General features: G+C 33.0%; 1 protein-coding gene across 5 annotated transcripts in view; it reads left to right on the plus strand.

Moving 5' to 3' along the window:
• Nucleotides 1-20,562, plus strand: part of msraa (methionine sulfoxide reductase Aa) — a 141,798-nt gene that overhangs the window by 96,632 nt on the left and 24,604 nt on the right. For all 5 annotated transcript variants that reach the window (NM_001082893.2, XM_087297877.1, XM_087297875.1 and 2 more), the window contains 2 exon segments: nucleotides 2,327-2,431; nucleotides 9,041-9,147. In NM_001082893.2, coding sequence (NP_001076362.1) covers nucleotides 2,327-2,431; nucleotides 9,041-9,147 — 212 coding nt within the window.

Genomic DNA, 20,562 nt, shown 5'->3' on the forward strand with positions numbered 1-20,562 from the left:
TAAACTGCTTTTATTCTAGCCAAATTAACAAGACGTTCTCCAGAAGAAAAAAATATTTTAGGAAATACTGTGATACTTTGTATACTTTGTTAAACATAATATGGTAAATATTTCAGAAAGAAAAGAAATTCAAAGGAGGGTTATTTATTTATTTATTTATTTATTTATTTATTCATTCATTCCTTTATTTATGCATTCATTTATTTATTCACTTATTCGTTTATTTATTTATTCATTTATTTATTGTTAATTAAGTTTTATTTGGTCATTGAATAGACTTACAATAATCACAAATTCCAGGATTAATTTTCTGAAATGCATAAACATACAAAAATTAAATTAAAATTAAAATTAGCATAAATGAATATAGACACATACATACGGGAAAATTAATTAAATTAGTTATTATGTGCATGTTATTTTACAATTGCTGCTTGCATGGTAATCATGTTACATTTTAGGATTTTTCCATGAATAGGACGTTCAGAATAAATGAATAAATTGAATGCATCCTCTTTGAACAAAAATGAATAAATAAAATAATACTTAACTGAATAAAAATGTACAATTAGATTTAAACCACCTCATGTTTTATTAAGATATAGATATATAGATTAAAATTAAATTAAATTACAAGTGAACGTATAAAAATTAATAGTATTATTTGTGTCAATTGAGTAATAATGATTGCAAAACTGTAATGAGTAAAAAAGTTATTGTAATTAGATAATAAATTATATTTAATGTTTTTATTAATGTTGCAAAGAATAAACTGTATTAGAAGGATGAACTTATACAAGTATTTTAAATTTTTGGATAAAACATTTTAAAGATTTTTAAATTTGCTTTTTTTTTTTACTTTACTTTGTTTCATTTTCATTTGCTTTGCTTTGTTTTAAGCCTTCGTTTAACCAGGATGAGGTTCATTTTGACATTTAATTTATTTAGTTTTGTTTTGTTTTAACCTTTGTTTTAACCTTTGTTTAACCATGTTCTTAACAGTTCTTTTGCACTGTGACGTTTTTTTTCTTTTCTTTTCTTTTTTCTTTTATTTCTTTTCTCTTTTTTTTTTTTTTTTTTTTTGCTTTGTTTTGTTTTGTTTTGCCCAGAAAATATATTTTTTTACAGGACTCCCCAGGTCAAAACTAAAAACCCATGTGCTAAGTAACATAGTTTGTTTTGTGAGGCTTTTTTTCTAATTTTATTTAGTGCAAACAAGAACAATTGTGCTTTTGCCTTTCTAGACTATGCAGTCATTTGTTGGAAATAAAGTATTATCAGCTGCTGCAGTAAATGTTCCCATTGTGTTTTAACTCATCCAGCAGGCCTGATGTGAACATATTTAAAGTCTTAAACTACTTTGATAAATCTTCAATGCTTTCTATATGAAAAGTAAAAAAAAAAAAAAAAAAAAGCGTAACATTTTTCTCAGTGCTTGTTGTTTTAAAGTCGCTAAAAAGGAAAAGACATCAGCAATTCTCACTTTGATCTGAGCCTGCGCCACTTCTGCTCTTCTTCTGGATTGCTGCTAATGGCTGTGCTGTTGTCTGAATGCGGCCGTAAAGAGACTCTAATCATCAGCTTGAGGATGTTACGCATTGTGCTCCTATTTGTTTGATGCTCAACCCGCAATGAGTCATTGCAAAGTAATTTCTTGTTTTCACAAGTCCTGCCAAAGGAAGTTTTTTTCTGTGGTTTTCTTTTTGAGGTAGACCCACTGTCCTTGTACTTTTACAACGGGGTCAGAGAAACATAAAATTAATCAGAGTGGAGGATTGACCCCTTCGCTAAAGATGCAGCCCATTGAGTCGAGATTTGTGGCCCTCCATGACCCACTGCAACAAGAGAGATGGGCCAACCCTGTTTAACGTGTGTGCGTGTGTGCGTGTGTGTGCGTGAGAGAGAGAGAATGTCCTGGTATTCATCACCTTGTCCCCACAATTGAAGCAAAACCAGTACTTTTTGACCTTGTGGGGACATTTTTTGGTCCCCATGAGGAAAAACGACTCATAAATCACACAGACTCAAACTTTAAAAATGTAAAAAGGCTATTTGTTTCCTGTGTAAATTGGGTTAAGGAGTAGGAATGCATAATATATACAATCTGAACGGTATAAAAATCACAGTCAACGTCCCCATAAAACACAAAACCCCATTATGAGTGTAATCGCATGTGTGTGTCCTGGAATTCTTTACATTGTTCTCACAAGCACAGCAATGATAGTTTGTTTTGACCTTGTGGGGACATGTGTTGGTCTCTATGAGGAAAATTGTTTGTGTGTTTGTGATGATTGCTCATTCACCTCTGCTTGTCTTCATCACACAGGTAAAACAGGACACACAGAGGTGGTCCGCGTGGTCTTTGAGCCTCAGAAAATCAAATTTTCTGAGCTGCTCAAGGTGTTCTGGGAGAGCCACAATCCCACCCAAGGTAATGGTTTATTCATTCACAATAAAACAAAGAAAAACACCCAGTATAAAACACTTCCATCATAAACACACATAAAAAAGGTTTGGTATAAACTATTCACCTTTGAGTTCAAATAAAAATAGGCCATATGACATTATGTGCTGTATTTCTCAGTATCTATTATAGATCTGTGTCAGGAAGAGACTAAATTGATTATAATTTATATTATTCTTTATTTATTTTATTTATTATTAAACTAATTATATACTTTATTTATGAACATAATTTAAGTGTGTGTACTGTGTATATTTATTATTATAAATAGGGATGTCCAGATCTTATCACGTGATTGGAAATCGGGCCCGATCACTCGGCTTCAGACTTGATCAGAATCGGATGTTACCTCCTGATCAGGACAAGATGCCATTAAGACAGAGATCGAGAAATAAGTCATTTCTTGTTCTTGCTTTATCCACCAAATAATATTGATTTTACGTTTTAATCAATATGGCCTTTGACCTAAAAAAAAAAAATTCAGATGAGAATGCTATTGAAAGTCTATGGACAGGTGCACTTTGTGGCTGGGGTGCGTTTCTTGGCACAACACTGGCAGAGTAGAACACGGAAGCAGCTTGGGGTGGAAATCGCGAGTATGTCTGCGCTCTGGAGATATTATAAAGTTGATGATGACAACATTACATATCTCACAGTTTGCTATGAAAAACTTGGGATTGCCTGCCGGGTATTTTAAGTTGAGGTGCTGTTTGTTTACTTATCCCGTCAACTTATCCAGCAAATTTTTTTACACAGTGGATGCCCTTCCAGCTGCAACCCAGTACTGGAAGAATGTATGCACATATTTCAGAAATATTTTATATATAAATATATGGTCACACTTTACAATAAGGTTCATTAGTTAATGTTAATTAATGCATTTACTAACATGAACAAACAATGAACAATACATCTACTACTGTATTTGTTCATGTTAATTAACGTTAGTTAATGAAAATACAGTAGTTCATTGTTAGTTCATGTTAAATCATGGTGCATTAACTAATGTTAACAAGCATGGACTTGGATGTTAATAATGCATTAGTAAATGTTCAATTATGATTAATAAATGCTGTACATGTGTTGATCATGATTAGTTCATGTTAGTAAATGCAATAACTAATAAACCTTAAATATATATATATATATATAATAAAAGTTAAGTTATATATGATAAAATTGTATATACCTATGTAACAGAATTGTTTTATATAGCTTTGTTTCTGTGTGTGTGTGTTTCACATATACATAATAAAATGTACAATACACACACATATATTATGTCAAAACAAACTTTTATTATGAATTCGATTAATCATAGCTGAGCACTATAGTTTTACTAAGTTTACTTTATAAGAATAGTGATGTTATCTACCAGTCAGAAATTAGCCAGTTTGTTGATTGATGTGATAAAAATAAATACTAAGAAAGCTGAAGAGATTGTATTTGCCCCAAAGTGTATTGGTGACCATCGTCAGTTGGTTGTACATGACCATCCTATTACTCAGTCAGAGACCTATAAGTACTTGGGCATTTACATTGACAGTTCTTTCACATGGAAAACACACATAGAATGGCTTTGTCCTCATTTTTATCAGAGATTGTTTTTTTATGGAGGTTACATCTCTTTGGAGTTAACATGAAGCTTATGATTTTGTTTTATAAAGTTGCTCTTGAAAGCATTGTCCAATATGATATCACAGTGTGGTTTGGTAACCTATCTGTACAGTGTTAATCTAAGTAAATGCATCTCTTAAAGACAGGATGGAAAATTGTCAGGCATGAGGAATGATTTAATCCTCAAGTGTTATATGAGAATTCTGTTCTCAATCAGGTGGAAAGGATTCTGAATGATCCAACTCATTTTTTGTTTCCACATTATGAATTGATTCCCTCTGGTAGGAGATATAGAGTCTCTAAGTGTTGGTTGAACAGATATAAGAAATCCTTTGTAGCAGTAGGAGGATCACTTAACAAGAGTTAAGAGTTCCAATTTACTATGACTATGATTTATTTGAAGCTGCTTTAACACAATCCACATTGTAAATGCGATTTATGAATTGAATTGAATTAAGAGAATCTTAGCATAATAATTATAGTCTTCAGCAATATTGTGATGCCCATAACAAATTTCCTGTCAGAAAGAGTAAGTTTTTACTACTTATAATGCATAGTATAATAATGTAAATAATAAAATTATGTAAAATACTAAAATAAATAATTAAAATATAAAGTCAGCCAAAAATAAGAAAATGTATTTTAGTTAATAAACTGAGAGAAATTTATTTGTATAAATTTGTGCGTATATATATATATATATATATATATATATATATATATATATATATATATATATATATATATATATATATATATATATATAAACTATATATATATATATATATATATATATATATATATATATATATATATATATATATATATATATATAAACTATATATAAACTATATATAAACTATATTACTATATTAATTAATTAAATATTTAATTATGTCTAATTTTGTTTTCCTGCGTGGAAAAGACAAGAGGAGTGACTTATTTTATGTTTCACAAAAGAAAGCCAGTCCTACAAGTTTTGAAAATCGGTTATATATCATTTTTGGGGTTAACTTTCCCTTTAAGATTACATTTAGTTCAGTATTAGTCAAAGTTATTAGTTTTGTGTTTTTTGTTTAGTGATGCACAGTGGTAATTAAAAAACAGAGCTAAAGCTAAAAGGCTGTGCTTAAGGCAGTCTGAAGGTCCAGTGGCGTGAGAGAAAAGCGAGAGTCCCATCACGAATTCACTGAGCGCAGAGGCAACAGTTTGAGTGGCTGCAATCATGACCAGAGGATTCAGATCGCAGATTAAAGTGTCTCGGCCATCCAATCACATTCACACTCATTGAGATGGCCTGTATAATGGCCTGATTGTGTCTGTGCTGATGACTAACACTCCTCTCAGTCTCGTATATATGTTCACACTCAAATCAATATAGCTTCGCTTAAAGGGAAAAGTTCAACCAAAAATCTCACCATTTACTCTGTCTCAAGTGATTTCAAACCTTTATGAGTTTTCTTTCTCTGTTGAACACAAAATAAGTTGTTTTGAGGAATGTCGGAAACCTGTAACCATTGACATCCTTAGTAGGAGTGAAAATACTATGGAAGTCAACAGTTACAGTTTCCATTACCAAATTTAAATGTTAGGGAAATATATATAATAAAGATTTAAAATACAAAACTAAATTTTTTTTTTTACAATTTTGTTAAAATGTTGTATTTAGTTATTGTTTTTTGCAGTTTTTTGCATGAATTTAAATGTATTATCTTTTATTTGTAAAGATTTTCAGTGGCTAAAATATTATTTAATAAATATATCTGTTTAATAAATCTGTTTTGTTCAAATGCACCAAAATACAGCAGGAAAATAAGTATTGTGTACATAATAAGTAATAATATAATAGTAAAAGTAATAATATACCTAATGGAGCTGTTGACATGGAATTGAACGTGATTTTGGTAAAAACCCAAACCTAAACATAAAAATAAAACAAAAAAATAAAAATCTGAAAATGGGTTGTGTGTAATAATGAAATGACACAAGGAGAAAGTAATGACTAAAATGTATTTAATACTTATTATATATAAGTATATTTAATACTTATATAAAAGGCTTCTTTGGTGATGGCAGCTTAAAGATGCCTCACATGTGGAGAAGGAAGACACATGAATTACTCCGGTGTGAGATTTTCACAGACTTTAACAGGGTGTAACAGTCTTGATAATTATGTGGGTTTCATCAATTAAATCTGTTTCTTTATTTTGTGTTTTATGGATTCAAGTCAGGGGATTGGTTGGGCCATTCTACAGCTTCATTTTTTTTTTCTTTGAAAGCATTTGAGAGTTTTCTTGGCTGTGTTTCATCTTCATCATCCTGCTAATGTAGATGTTGGACAGAAGCATTTATAATTATGAAGGGCAGAGGGTTGCTGTAGAAGTACAGAGAGATTTCAACTGGCTTTCACTGCCTTTCTGCACCTCCCTTTCTTCATGTGTTCAATACGTTTTCCCTGCGTCATTTCATTTTATTACACAACACAATTTGTAAGCTAATTAGATTTGTATTCTTTGCATATGTGGATTTATTTGGTTGTTATCAACATCAGGGGCAATTTCAAGTCAACTGCACCTTAAAAAATATGTTTTATGAGAAACAGTGATGTGTTAAATCCTTTTTTACCCTGCTGTATATTACCTATATTCACTTATAAAAAAAAAAAAATCATTTTCAAAAAGGGGTCTAGTCATTTATGCTGAGCACTGTAAATATATTTATTTATTTTGAGGAAAAGAAAAGAAACTCAAACAGTTGAGTTTGAGAAGTAAGACACTCAAACAGGTTTGGATTGTGCCTATACATACAAAAACACGTAGGAAATGATCATGTGTACATACAAACTTGTCTACACTGTAAAAAAAAAAAAAAATCCTGGTTGCCTTAAATTTTTAAATGGAATCAAATGAACCTTATGAGTCCACTGTATTTATATTGTTTTAAACAGCTTGTGGAACACATAAAATTAAGTCAGAACAAGATTAACTTAGTCTATTAGGTACAATGAACTAAAACATATGTTGTCATGACTAATAGTTTCTAAAATTTTTACAGTGTACATCTACAAAATGATATGTACAAACTCTTGCATCTAGAAGTGTTTTGTGCAAACATACAAACTCTTTTACCTCTATGAAATTGTCACATACATAAAAACTCTTTGCAGCTATCAACGAATCACTTGTTCATAAACTTCACAGCCATATGATCACCTAATGAACCACAAATTACTCTTCTTACCCATCCCTACACTGTAAATAAAATATCTGTTAATTAACAGTTTCAGTATTTTTTGTGATTCACTAATGTTTTTCGTTTATTTATGGTTGTTAGTTGTATTATTACAGCTCTACAGTTTATCAAAGGGACATTTTAGTAGTTTGAAATAATATAAAGAGACAATGTAGAGAGAAATAAGTCGGTAAATGTACTGGCAGTTTATTACAACACTTTTGTACTATAATTTACAACACCAGTAATATACAACCAAGACAATACTGTATGTCACTTTAAACTATTAACAATGTTAATAAAAGTCACTTTATCTAACTTTTAAACATTGAAAGTTATGGGAAAAAGGATCAATGTCTCATAATACAATTAAATGAATAAAAACTTTATTCACAAAATATTTAATAATTTATGGATATTTTTATGGTGTACTCATATCATGCTTGTGATGGAGGTTTGAATTGATCCACTAGTTTCTCCAATGTTTCATATAGAAGACAGGCTGGAAATTAGATAACCTTACAGTGTACAGTGGTTATGATGGCTGAACCATATGTGCAAAGACTATAGAAGGCCTTAACGGGACTTTGATAGATGTGTTTAGTTTCCTGCATGTGCATCTGACCAATCGAGCAGAGTAGACTCTAAAAAATGAATATTCAGATCACCAATAATAAATGAGTTTAATGAAACCAACAAAAAAAAAAGTATTTTTTGACCTTGGATGCATGCAAGTCTTTTGCAGGAGACCTCCAAAATAAAATGAGGATAAAAAAATACTATTCAAGCCGTAAAATCTGAGATAAATCTCTCATAATATCTGGATCAAGAACAGAGCTTTAATTAAGAACTGAACTCTTCCCAGGATTTCTGATCTGGTTGATTGGGAGTTTGTTTCCCAAGAGTCTAAAGTACTAATAGATGCTAATTTTGGACCCACAGAAGATGTACGCCTCTGATGATTACGTCATGCTTACTTGACTTACTTTACTTCTCAGATGTCTATTTTAAGTTTAACATTTATTATAAAGCAGTAGTTTACCCGTAAATGAAGAGTTTACAGTTTCTCTGTTTTAGTATTGGTATATACAGTTGAAGTCAGAATTATTAGCCCCCCTGTTTATTTTTTTTCCCTAAATTCTGTTTAACGGAGAAATTTTTTTTTCAACACATTGCTATTTATAATAGTTTTAATAACTCATTTCCAATAACTGATTTATTTTATCTTTGCCATAATGACAGTAAATACTATTTTACTAGATGTTTTTCAAGACACTTCTATACAGCTTAAAGTGACATTTAAAGGCTTTACTAGGTTAATTAGGTTAACTAGGCAGGATAGGGTAATTATAGGCAAGTTATTGTATAACAATGGTTTATTCTGTAGACTATTAAAATATATATATATATATATATATATATATATATATATATATATATATATATATATATATATATATATATATATATATATATATATATATAGCTTAAAGAGGCTAATAATTTTTACCTTAAAATGGTTTTACTTTTTTTTTTTAAACTGCTTTTATTTTAGCCGAAATAAAAAATTGAAGAATAAGACTTTGTCCAAATGAAAAAATTATTATAGGAAATAATGTGAAAATTTCCTTACTCATAATTTGGGAAATATTTGTAAAACAAAACAAAATTCACCGGAGGACTTTTAATTCTGACTTTAACTGTGTACTGTATGTTTTTTTTTGACAGGAATGCGTCAGGGCAATGATGTCGGGACAACTTATCGATCCAGCATCTACACAAACACACAGGAACAGCTGGAGCAGGCTCTGCAGTCCAGGGAAGAGTATCAGAAGGTATTTCATTTTCCCATCCATATACACACACACAAAAACTGCTGCATGTTTTAAATGCTTATTTAAAATGAGCTGAAAAAACTCAATTCCTGAGATTTTTGGGTGACAACTTATTTGTTTTATGTTCAATCAACTTAAATTTGCTAAGTTAACTTAGTCGGGGGTTAACTTAATAATTTGTGTTGGGACGACATGAATTGTGTGGAACCCAACATTTTTTTTACAGTGTTACAGTATAAAGACCAATCGAGTAACACATGGGCGATCTTTACTCTAACTCAACAGTTTGTTTTACATTGTTTTGTTGAGGAAGGGGCACTTTTTTAAAATTTCTCATCATTGATATACACTGAAAAAAGTGTTGCATGCAGAACTGTTGCAAACAATTTATTTGTGTTGAATTTAAACAAACAAATTAAATTGAATAATGTTTAACTTAATTTGTTTGTTAAATTCAACACAATAAAATTGTTTACAACCACTTAACGTAAAAAAATTTAGTAAATCTAAGGAATCATCTTTGAATAATTTTTTTCAGTGTATGCTGTATTGATATATTGCTTGTTAATTATAATCAAAATGGTAGTGTTATTTATATATACAACTTTTTCAAATATTTCCCAAGAGATGTTCAATATAGAGAAGCTTTTCAGCATATTTTACACACATTAGGTTTAATAACCTTTTTTAATTAATAATATGGGCGATGTGGTGACGCAGTGGGTAGCGTTGTCGCCTCACAGAAAGAATGTTACTGGTTCGAGACTTGGCTAGATCAGCTGATATTTCTGTGTGGAGGTTGCATGTTCTCTCCGCGTTCGCATGGGTTTTCCCCACAGTCTAAAGACTTGTGCTATAGGTGAATGGGTTGCGGCTGGAAGGGCATCCACTGAGTAAAGCATATGCTGGATAAGTTGGGAGTTCATTCCACTGTGGTGAACCCAGATTAATGAAGGGACTAAGCCGAAAAGAAAATGAATGAACGAATAATGAGTCATTTTTGTCTTTGCTATGATGTGTATTTTACTAGTTATTTAACAATACTAATATTATATATACAGCTTAAAGTGCAGTTTAAAGGCTTCAAGTCAATAGACAACAGTGGTTTGTTTTGTCTGCAGCCAATAATAAAAAAAATCTTTAGAGATTTATTAATATTGACCTTAAAATAAGTTTCTAGAAAATGTAAAAACTAAACCAAACTAAAAGAAAAGAGACTTTCCCTAGGACAAATATATTTTATTACTATACAAATGTCCTTGCTCTAGTAAACACCACTTAGGGAATGTTTGAAAAAAAAGAGTTCACAAATGAGTGAATAATTTTGCCTTCAACCGTGTCTATTGTAACGGTTGGTTCTTTTTTTCTCAAAATGTGGAGCATTTTGCAGTTATTCGAGGTTCAAATACAGCATTTTGTTACATTTTAAGCACTAATTTGTGCTAGATTAGCTTGTCGGGTGGTTATCACTACCACACATTTTGATGCAACAAAAATATTTCCTACATTTTTGTCAAAATGCTCATCATACTAACTTTTGTTTACAAAAAATTTTTATTTGGAAATGTGCATTAAACTGTTAATTATTATAGTTTTATATATAATGCAATGAAATTAGAATTGTAGAAATATGAAAAATGCTAATTTATTATCCTCCATCTTAAAAACAAACACACAACTACAAAAAAGTGGGAATCTGGTAAAACCTTTAGCCTTTGGGTAAATAACAAACTGGCCAGCTCATTTCCTCAGTCAGAATTTGTCTGTTTAAATAACAAAAGCCTTCTTTTTTTGGTTATTGTATTGGTTACACTTCTTAAGGCCTTCCTGTATTGGTTATTTTCACAATTTATCATGGCATATACTGTCAAAAACAGGACAAATGAGCTCATATAGGGGCCAAATTCTGGACTTTGTGAGAAGAAGGGTTGGTCTTTTGAACCATCCAAACCCCCCTAGTTACGGGTCTGTACTGTGTATTTATATTTTTTAATTTCACATGGAATTAAATGCATTTGTCTGATGCTAATACTCCCATTAGAGAAAATATTATTTAAAAACAATAATAATAACGATGACTATTTATTAAATTGAGATTTGTTTTTGTTCAGGATTATACAGTACTAATGTGATACTTTTTTGAATGGCATTTTAAGATAAGGTTTATTTTGTCTTCCCTAATGTCCACAACCCTGCCAGAATAAACCTGCCACAGAATAGCTGATATCCCCCTGCTATAGAAAAGAAAAGCTTTTCTGCTTTCTCCTCATCTGCAGGAATTCTAACATCTGTTGTCCTCGTGCGGACAGTAAATAGGGACGGGAGTAGAGGATCACTATCTACAGTGTTTGATAACCTGCGTATCCCCAGCTGATGAAACAGCTTCTCTGCAAAGCAGGGAATCACATGCAATAGTAATTCTGTTTGTCTGAGAGAAGAGAGAGATTTCAAATCTGCATATAAGGAGGTTCAAAGCCCGCTGAGCGTGAGCGCTGCCATCTGCATTATGCATATATTTTTTTTCTAATTGCACAACGCCTATATTGTAGAGCTGAAAATTGAGGTTTCTTGGTCTCGATGGTGCAATGCATTACAAACCTGCATGCGGTTCATGTGAACAACCCCACCCTTTCTGTCCAAGCCCAGCTCTGCATGGCTGAACAATAGAGCAGGCAGAGGAACCCACTGTGGTCCTTCTCATTTCTCCTCCCCCTGCCCTTGTGGAGGATCATACGTGTGGTTTTCTATAGTGGTGCATCCCAAAGAGACACAAAATTATGCACTTTTACCTTTGCTGTTCACTGCTGGTGAGATGATCTGCCCAATTCAACACAAGCATTTGCAAGAAATTTTTTTTTTCATCAAAATGAATTGTCAGACACTTTTAATTATTTATTTATTTATTATTTTGTTCTGTTCAGTTTTTCTTCTGTTTAATGCAAGTTTTGACCACTAGTAATAGCATTTACTTGTTATTGCTCTTTTGTTGATTTTAATGGCTGAATTTGTAGTTAAATTAAGCTGTCAGCTGAGTGGTTAACCATTTTCTAATATTGTCTGAACTCTGAAGATTCAGATTTTTTTGTCGACAATCCCTTTTTATTAGCTTTTTCTATTATACTGTCTGTTGGTCCGCTAACACTACTACTTTCTAATCTAATTTCTATTCTACTTGTATTATTACTAAAGAAATATTGTCAGAATGTATTGCAGAACACTTGTGGTGCTATTGAGGGTAAAGTTATAGGTAGGTCCACCCGGAATCTGTGCACGCAGAATTCCGCAGATTTCCACAGATTTTTAGCCCATCATTAATTCAGTTTATTTACTCGAGTGAATGTGTGTAAATCTATATTTATTCAGTTTTTTTAATTAATTTCAGTAATATTATTGACTAATGTGAAAATGTTCATCTAATTTATGTACAATGCAGTTTGTACAGTAATATTTTCTGTCTTTTGATATATAACAAACTTGTTTTATTTACCAAATAAGGTGAATCTAATTGGATTTCCATTTTAAACATTAAAAAAAAGTTTAAAAGATATTATATTTTATTTCATATATTAAGGTTTTAGTTATGATACTCCCAAAATAATTCAGCAGAAATCCGCAGATTTATAACAAAATTCTCCGCAGAAATAGCAAAAAATGTCCGCAGATTCTGCCTGGCCCTAGTTATTGGGCAGGTTTGGTGATATGGGTTAAGGTGTAAGGGATGGTCAACAGTATAATTATAAATGTAATTACAGACATTAATAACACTGTAATTACACATATGTATCTAAGGACAATGTAAAAACATGTATGTACACAATAAGTACTTTTTAACAAATAGACTGTTTTATAATAAAGGGTCATGCAGCCCCCTTGTTTCAGCATGGTGTTTTCACACCTCTAGTTTTAAAAAAGTCAGGAAAGTGGGATGAGTCCAGCTTTACTTAGGTGGGAGTGTCAAATGGTGAAAGAGGGCAGGGTTTGCATGAAAACGGGAGTTTCAGTACAAGCACAACAGCTGATTTTCTCAGCGGCAACACAAACACAAATGCAGCAGAGATAGACAGTAATTTGGGGAGCAGCATTTACAGCGGATCTGAGAGCTATGTGAATGTGGAGGATTTTCAGTACATTAATATTGAAGTGATATTACTGTAAACTTAGCAACTACATAACTTTGACTAAGATATTCCTTTAAAAACTGAACGAGTACTGCTGAAGATACTAACTTTGCCTCTGAATAAACATAAACAAAGAACACTGATCACGCACTTACCAAATCTGTAGAGACAGGACAATCAACAAACTCGAACCAATGTGTTTTGATGTTTCGTGACCCTTTTAGGCTACTTAAAATGGGACCAACATTTGATCTGCTACATTTCTTCATATTTATTATAAATTGCTTTGATCCTTCTTTTTTTCCTTTTCTATTTCTATTCTGTTTTTCCATCAAAATAATTTGACATCATTTACAGTAGCTATTTTTCAATCAGTTGCTACTCTATTCTCCACATTTATAACTAGCTTTGGATACAATGTTCTGCCAAACAAATAATTGATTAAATAATATTGTTCTAGTGTTTTGGGGGCTGTTTCCTTTCCATCCTCTCTGATACTGAACGATCAGCCATGTGCTCTTATAAAGGCAGCGTTCGATCAGTGTCCAGATTACGCTAGTGTGACGTTGAACACATATGAAATAACCTTGACTGTCTCTTCATGCGGTGTCTCTGTCATGCTCAGTTCACACATCAACATCAGATGCAGACTGCAGCACTCTCTTCTACATTAGAAGAGCTGAATGAACGGCTCAGTCGATCCCCGCTCCATTTTGAGCCGATTCTGAATACAATATTCAAGATCTTTTCCCGCAACGTGGTGCGCTTGGTTTCTCAGCAACTAATTGTTGAGGAAGTGTTGATCTGACTGGTGCTGATGCCCACAGACACACTCACAGAAGTACTCGCTTTTTACACTCTTAAAGGTAATTTTAGAAGTGCATTCTGATGTTTTGTTTAGGGAAGGAAAAAACATTGATGGCAAGTTCAAGATTTGGACATCAGCATCATAGATTTAACCATTAAGCATTGTGTTTGGCAGGCCATTAATTCAGGCCATTTAGTTCAGATTCTTTTTTTGTTCAGTTTGAATTTATTTGTCTATTTTAATGTAATGATTATATATTAATTACATTTTTACGAAATATGATATGAAGATGCAAAAACCTCTAAGTGCAATTAAAAAAAGTAAAATTAGCATCTTTTTCAGGCTTTTATGTGTAGTTTCAGTAATTTGTGTAATTAACTAATTTATTTTTTTAATAATTTTCTATTATTTTAATTAATTTACTTGTTTTATTATGATATTCATTGAGTATAAATATTATCAAAAAATTATAAATAAATATTTATGTTTGTTTGTATATTTTTACTCATGTTTTAGCTACTTTTATATTATTAAATATGTTATTTCTGAATTATTTTACTATATATATATATATTGCCCTTAACCCTGATGTATTGTTAGGATGTTTTAATTTTCTGTTATTTTGAGTCTTGATTTGGTCATAACATTTTCTGTTTCAGCTAGCAGAATGATTATTAGTGACAAATCTTAGTTTGACACAGTCCTAATCGAAACTACTAAATTGCTTAGAAAATTTACAGGATTTTAACTCTTTAATTGCCAAATCCATAAGTGATGTCACTGATTTGGTGAAAAAACAAACAAACAGAATAATGCCGTCAACATAAAAAGTAATTGTGGACTGGAATTTTTTTACATTTCATCAAAGTTTTGGATATGTGAAACAACATTGCCTTTGATGCATTGTTTCATTCTTTTGACTGTTGGTGACTGTTGGTCCCCCATTGACTTCCCTTATAACAATTTTTTTTTGATTGCAAAACCATATAATCATGCATTTTTGATTGTAATTTTTACTGTTGATCATCAGTTGGCACCATTAACCCTTTAGATAGGCCTGTGCAAAAATGAGCTTAGTTTCTGGATTTCACATGGAGTATAACAGCAAATTGTCTGTAAGAGTGACCTTTACGCACTTACCTTGATGTGTCTGAGAAAATCAAAATATGCATCTTTGCTACATGAAGTAAATAAAAACAAAGATTGTGTATTTATGCACCATCAAATGTGGATATAAAAGAAGTCAATAGGGCAAAAACAGCCACCAACAGTAAATTAGGAAAAAAAAATCTAACAATGAATTAAAACCAATGTTGTTACTAATCGTTCACATATCCAAGACTGTGATAAAAGGTTAAATAAATTTAGTCCACAATTACTTTTTATATTGAAAATACATCATTTTGTGTGTTATTTTTTTCCACCAAATCAGTGACATTATTTATGAATTTGGCAATTAAAGAGTTAAAATCCTGTAATTTTTTTTACGCAATCAAGTAGTTTTGATCAGGACCGAGGCTGATTAACAGATTTATGCAAAAATATTTATCTGATGCATTTTTACAGCAGTTTAAGTCATAGGATGTTTTCAAACGAACATAACAAAAGGGTAGTACTGTACATTTGAACAGTGAACAGTTCGGCCAAGATAAGTAAAAATGTACTCACCATTTACTCACACTCAAGTGTTTTGCAAATCTTTATGTGTTTATTTATTCTGTGGAACACAAAAGAAGATATTTTGTAGCATTTTAGAAACCGGTAACCATTGACTTGCATAGTAGAAAACACAAATGGAGTCAATGGTTACAGATTTTCAGCCTTCTTCAAACTATTTTCTTCTGTGTTCAACATAAAAAACGTAACTCATAAAGGTTTGAAACAAGTAAAAGGTGTATAAATGATGACAGGATTGTCATTTTTTAGCGAACTATCCCTTCAAGTGTGTGTGTGTGTGTGTGTGTGACGTAGTTTTAAACACTTTTAGGTCAAATTCCTTATAATAAAAATAACCGTGATAAATTTGCTCACTATAATTGTGGTATGATATTTTCATACCGTTACATCTCTACTCTGCGTTAGGTCAGAAGCACACTGATCTGCACAGTGCTGTGTGTGCTTGTCATTGTGTTGGTCTTCAGAGACCCACAGACTCTCTCTCTCCCTCTACTGGCCGTCCTGCTCTCCGCGTCTTCCCCTCTCCATCCTCCATTGTCTGCTGTCTCTTTCTCCCTCAACACCCACTCCACCCCCTGCGGAGCCATCTGCGCCTTCACGGGCCCTGTCTCCATGGCGATATGGGGGGCCGCGCAGCCCTCCTATTGGCCGGCTGCCCGAACAGGTCGGAGGTCGTGTGTAAAGTCCCGCCTCTCCGCTGTTCTAATCAGCTGTTGACCCTCAGCCTCAATCAAACGAGTGTCAGAAGGCGAGGGGTTAATAAAGGCTGCTCTGACTGGCAGCTGCGGCCATTATGACAGAGGGACAGGAGACCGAGAGACAGAGATGATGAGGATGATGATGAGCGACTCAGATCTTGGGTTCGGGGCCCGTCTGGGTTGCGTAAGGGACGATTTGGTGTTGCCATAAATCTCGTCTGCAAGGGTGGAAGGAAAGCTGTGGGTGGCTTTTTTGGATTATAGCGCCTGGTGTTTAGAGTGGGGGATGATGGGAATTTGAAGCGCTACTGTATTGGTGCATAGTGCAGATTAGTTTTATATAAATACAGTATTGAAGTCAGAATTATTAGACCACCTGTATATTCTTTCCCCAATTTCTGTTTAACGTAAAGAAGATATTTTTCAACACATTTCTAAACATAATAGTTTTAATAACTCATTTCTAAGAGTTACTTTCTACTCATTTCTCATTTATTTTATCTTTGCCATGATGACTGAACACAATATTTTTCTAGATATAATTCAAGATACTAATAATCAGCTTAAAGTGACATTTAAAGGCTTAACTAGATTAAAGGCAAGTTAGCGTAAGTAAGCCAGTCATTTTATTACAGCCGTTTGTTTATATATATATATGTGTGTATATTATATATATATATGTGTGTATGCATATGTGTGTGTATGTATATGTGTATGTATGTATGTATGTATGTATGTATGTATGTGTGTATCTATGTATGTATGTATGTATGCATGTATAAAAAATTTGCTTAAGGGGGCTAATAACATTGACCTTAAAATGGTTTAAAAAAAAATTTAAAAACTGTTTTTATTGTAGCTGAAATAAAACAAATAAGACTTTCTCTAGAAGAGAGATGCCCGTGGGCCAAAGTTAGCTCATTGGATCCTTTGATTTGGCCAGCCAGAGGGTAAATGACTGGGAAAAGTTTAAGGAGACTGTCTTTAACAGAGATTCTCATTTCTATTTTAATGTAACATTTTGTTTTTTTTTTTTATTGTTGATCTTTGTTTTGATGTTTAAAAGAAGCTGGTTGATGCAACATTTATCTCAATATTGGACTATGGTGATGTTATCTATATGCATGCTTCTTTTCAGAGTCTGCATGCAGTGGATACTGTTTACCGTGGTGCACTAAGATTTCTAACTCATTTTAAATTCCTTACTCATCATTGTGTGTTGTGTACTAGTGTAGGCTGGTCTGCTTTGTCCAATCGTAGGCTCAAGCATTGGCATATCCATTCGTTCAGTTTCTTGTCGGCTTAGTCCCTTTATTATTCTGGGGTCGCAACTTATGCAGCACGTTTTTACACAGCGGACGCCCTTCCAGAAGCAACCCATATCAGGGAAACATCCACACACACTCATTCACACACACACTTATACACTATAGACAATTTAGCCTACCCAATTTACCTGTACTGCATGTGTAACCACACGAATGCAGGGAGAGCATGCAAACTCCACACAAAAACGCCAACTGAGCCGAGGCTCGAACCAATGATCCAGCGACCTTCTTGCTGTGAGGTGACAGCACTACCTACTGCGCATCATATATGAATTGGGTAAGCTAAATTGGCCATAGTGTATGTGTGTGATTGAGTGTGTATGGGTGTTTCCCAGTGATGAGTTGCAGCAGGAAGGGAATCTGCTGTGTAAAACATATGCTGGATAAATTGGCGGTTCATTCTGCTGTGGTGACCTCAGATTAATAAAAGGGCTAAGCCGAAAAGAAAATGAATGAATGAATAAATGTAGTAATTTACAGCATTTTATTTAGCATGAAACAGTTGTCATGTTTTTGAACACAATACCAACGTTAAGAAATCAATACACTTAAAAAAAGCTGTTTTAACTCAGGGTTGTTTTATTTTCAAATTTTCAGCTGAATTTAAATAAAACCTTTAAACTTAGTGGAGGGTGGCATGGTGGCTCAGTGGTTAGCACTGTTGCCTTACAGCAAGAAGGTCGCTGGTTCGAACCTTGGCTGGGTCACTTGGCATTTCTGTGTGGAGTTTGCATGTTCTCCCAGCTCCTCCGGTTTCCCTGGTTTCCATCTACAGCCCAAAGACATGCGCTATAGGTGATTTGAACTAAATTGGCCGTAGAGTATTAGTGTGTGTGTGTGTGAATGCAAGAGTGTATGGGTTTTCCCAGTACTGGGTTGTGGCTGGAAGGTCATCTGCTGCGTTTAAAATATATGTCGGAATAGTTGGTTGTTTATTCCATTGTGGCGGCTCTTGATAAATGAGGGAATAAGCCGGAGGAAAATTAAAGAATGTATGAACTTAGTGGATGGGTTTATCCATATTTGACCCAAGGCTGTGACCCAGCCCTGTATTGAGTGCTGAATCCTGATTTACAATCATGACAAATTTATCATTTTTATTTATTTATTTTTTTGTATATATATTAAAATATTTTTAAATATCGTTATTTTAACTATATATTAATTGATTATTACATTTTAAAATAAATGGACACTAACAATTGGACAATATGGACAAATACACATTAAAATACACATTCAACCAGATTTTATTAAATAGATTTTTTGTTGTTATTAAAAAAAGACTTGATTTTTTAGACAACTCAATACCAATATTATGACATTGAAATCTGGTCGCTCATCCCTGATTTTCAATAACATTGTTTTCTCTCAGTTTTTCTGTCCGGTTGTCATTTTCTGAAAAAAAAAGCTTGTGAAGATTACGGGGGAAGAGATGAGGGACAGATCTTGGGTTCGGGGACCGTCTGCGTTGCATAAGGGAAGATTTGATGTTGCCATTAATCTTGTCTGCAAGGGTGGAAAGAAAGCTGTGGGTGGCTCTTTTTGGGATTATAGCGCCTGGTGTTAGAGTGGGGGATGATGGGAATTATGAATACTACTGTATCTGTGGAGGGGCAGAAATGTCGCTTTAGAATATGCTTGGTAATAATGCATCGTTCATTGCTGCATAAATGTTTGGGGTCAGTAAGAACGTAGTTTGTTACGTTCATCAAGGCTGCATCATTTCAACATCTTTTTTGTGTGTCACATGATCCATTTTGTTATTAAATAATTTTAATATGATTTTGTGCACAAGGAAACATGCCTTTGCTGTATACATACTGTATACATACACACATACACACAGTCTGCCTGCCTGCCTGCCTGTCTGTCTGTCTCTCTATCTATCTATCTAATCCGTCCGTCTGTCTATCTTTGTGTGTGTGTGATATCATTGCAAATCAATTATCAAGAAGCATGTTGTAGATCCATAAGACTTGCTGAATCAAATGAAAAGAGAACTGTTAACCCTGTTACATTTCTCAAGGCAATTACAACCCAACAAATCCTAAAAAGTGTTAATTTTGAGCAAAATGCAAATGGCTGACACTTTCCGAAAGAAGGTTTAAAATCTTGCAAAAAATCTCCTTTGACAAACTGGAAAAGGCAGTCGTTTCACAGAGTGACCCACTTGTTTTAGCAGCTCTTTAAACATGTTTTAGCAAGGTTTTAGTGAGTTGCCTGAGGAGCAAAATTGCCATTCTTCAATGAATGTTTTCCGTACCTTCAATAAGAGTGTCACAGTGTGCAGATGTTGACTTGGCACAGTATACAAATTTGTGCATTAAATCTGTATTTTTAGTCTTGAACTTGCCTGCCATGTTAGATTACACACACAAAACTGCACATATTACAGTTACTAGTACCATTTAGATGTTCCTGACATACCATAATATATTCCTGACATTAGATTCTAGATTTCTCATATATAAATAGTATTGTATCTAATATTGAAATGATGTTAACACCAAAGTACATTTTACATATGCATTCCTCATATTTTAAAACCATACCCAAAAAAAGACAAGTGCTCTGAAAAAAGGATGATTTTAAAATATGCAGATACCAGCAGAGAATTTCATGCAGACATGTATGGGTCCTTGGGGCAGATTTGTTCCCTGTGAGACGAGTGACTCTTGTGTAATATTTAAAGTCTTTAGCTCAAACGGAGCAGCGGGGCTGACATTTTTGAATATATTGTGAATTTAACCCGCTAGTTGCTAGGCAACCATTCCATCCATCCC

Source organism: Danio rerio, chromosome 20 (genome assembly GCF_052040795.2).
Source record: "Danio rerio strain M-AB ecotype USA chromosome 20, GRCz13ab, whole genome shotgun sequence".
In the NCBI taxonomy this organism is placed as follows: Eukaryota; Metazoa; Chordata; class Actinopteri; order Cypriniformes; family Danionidae; genus Danio; species Danio rerio.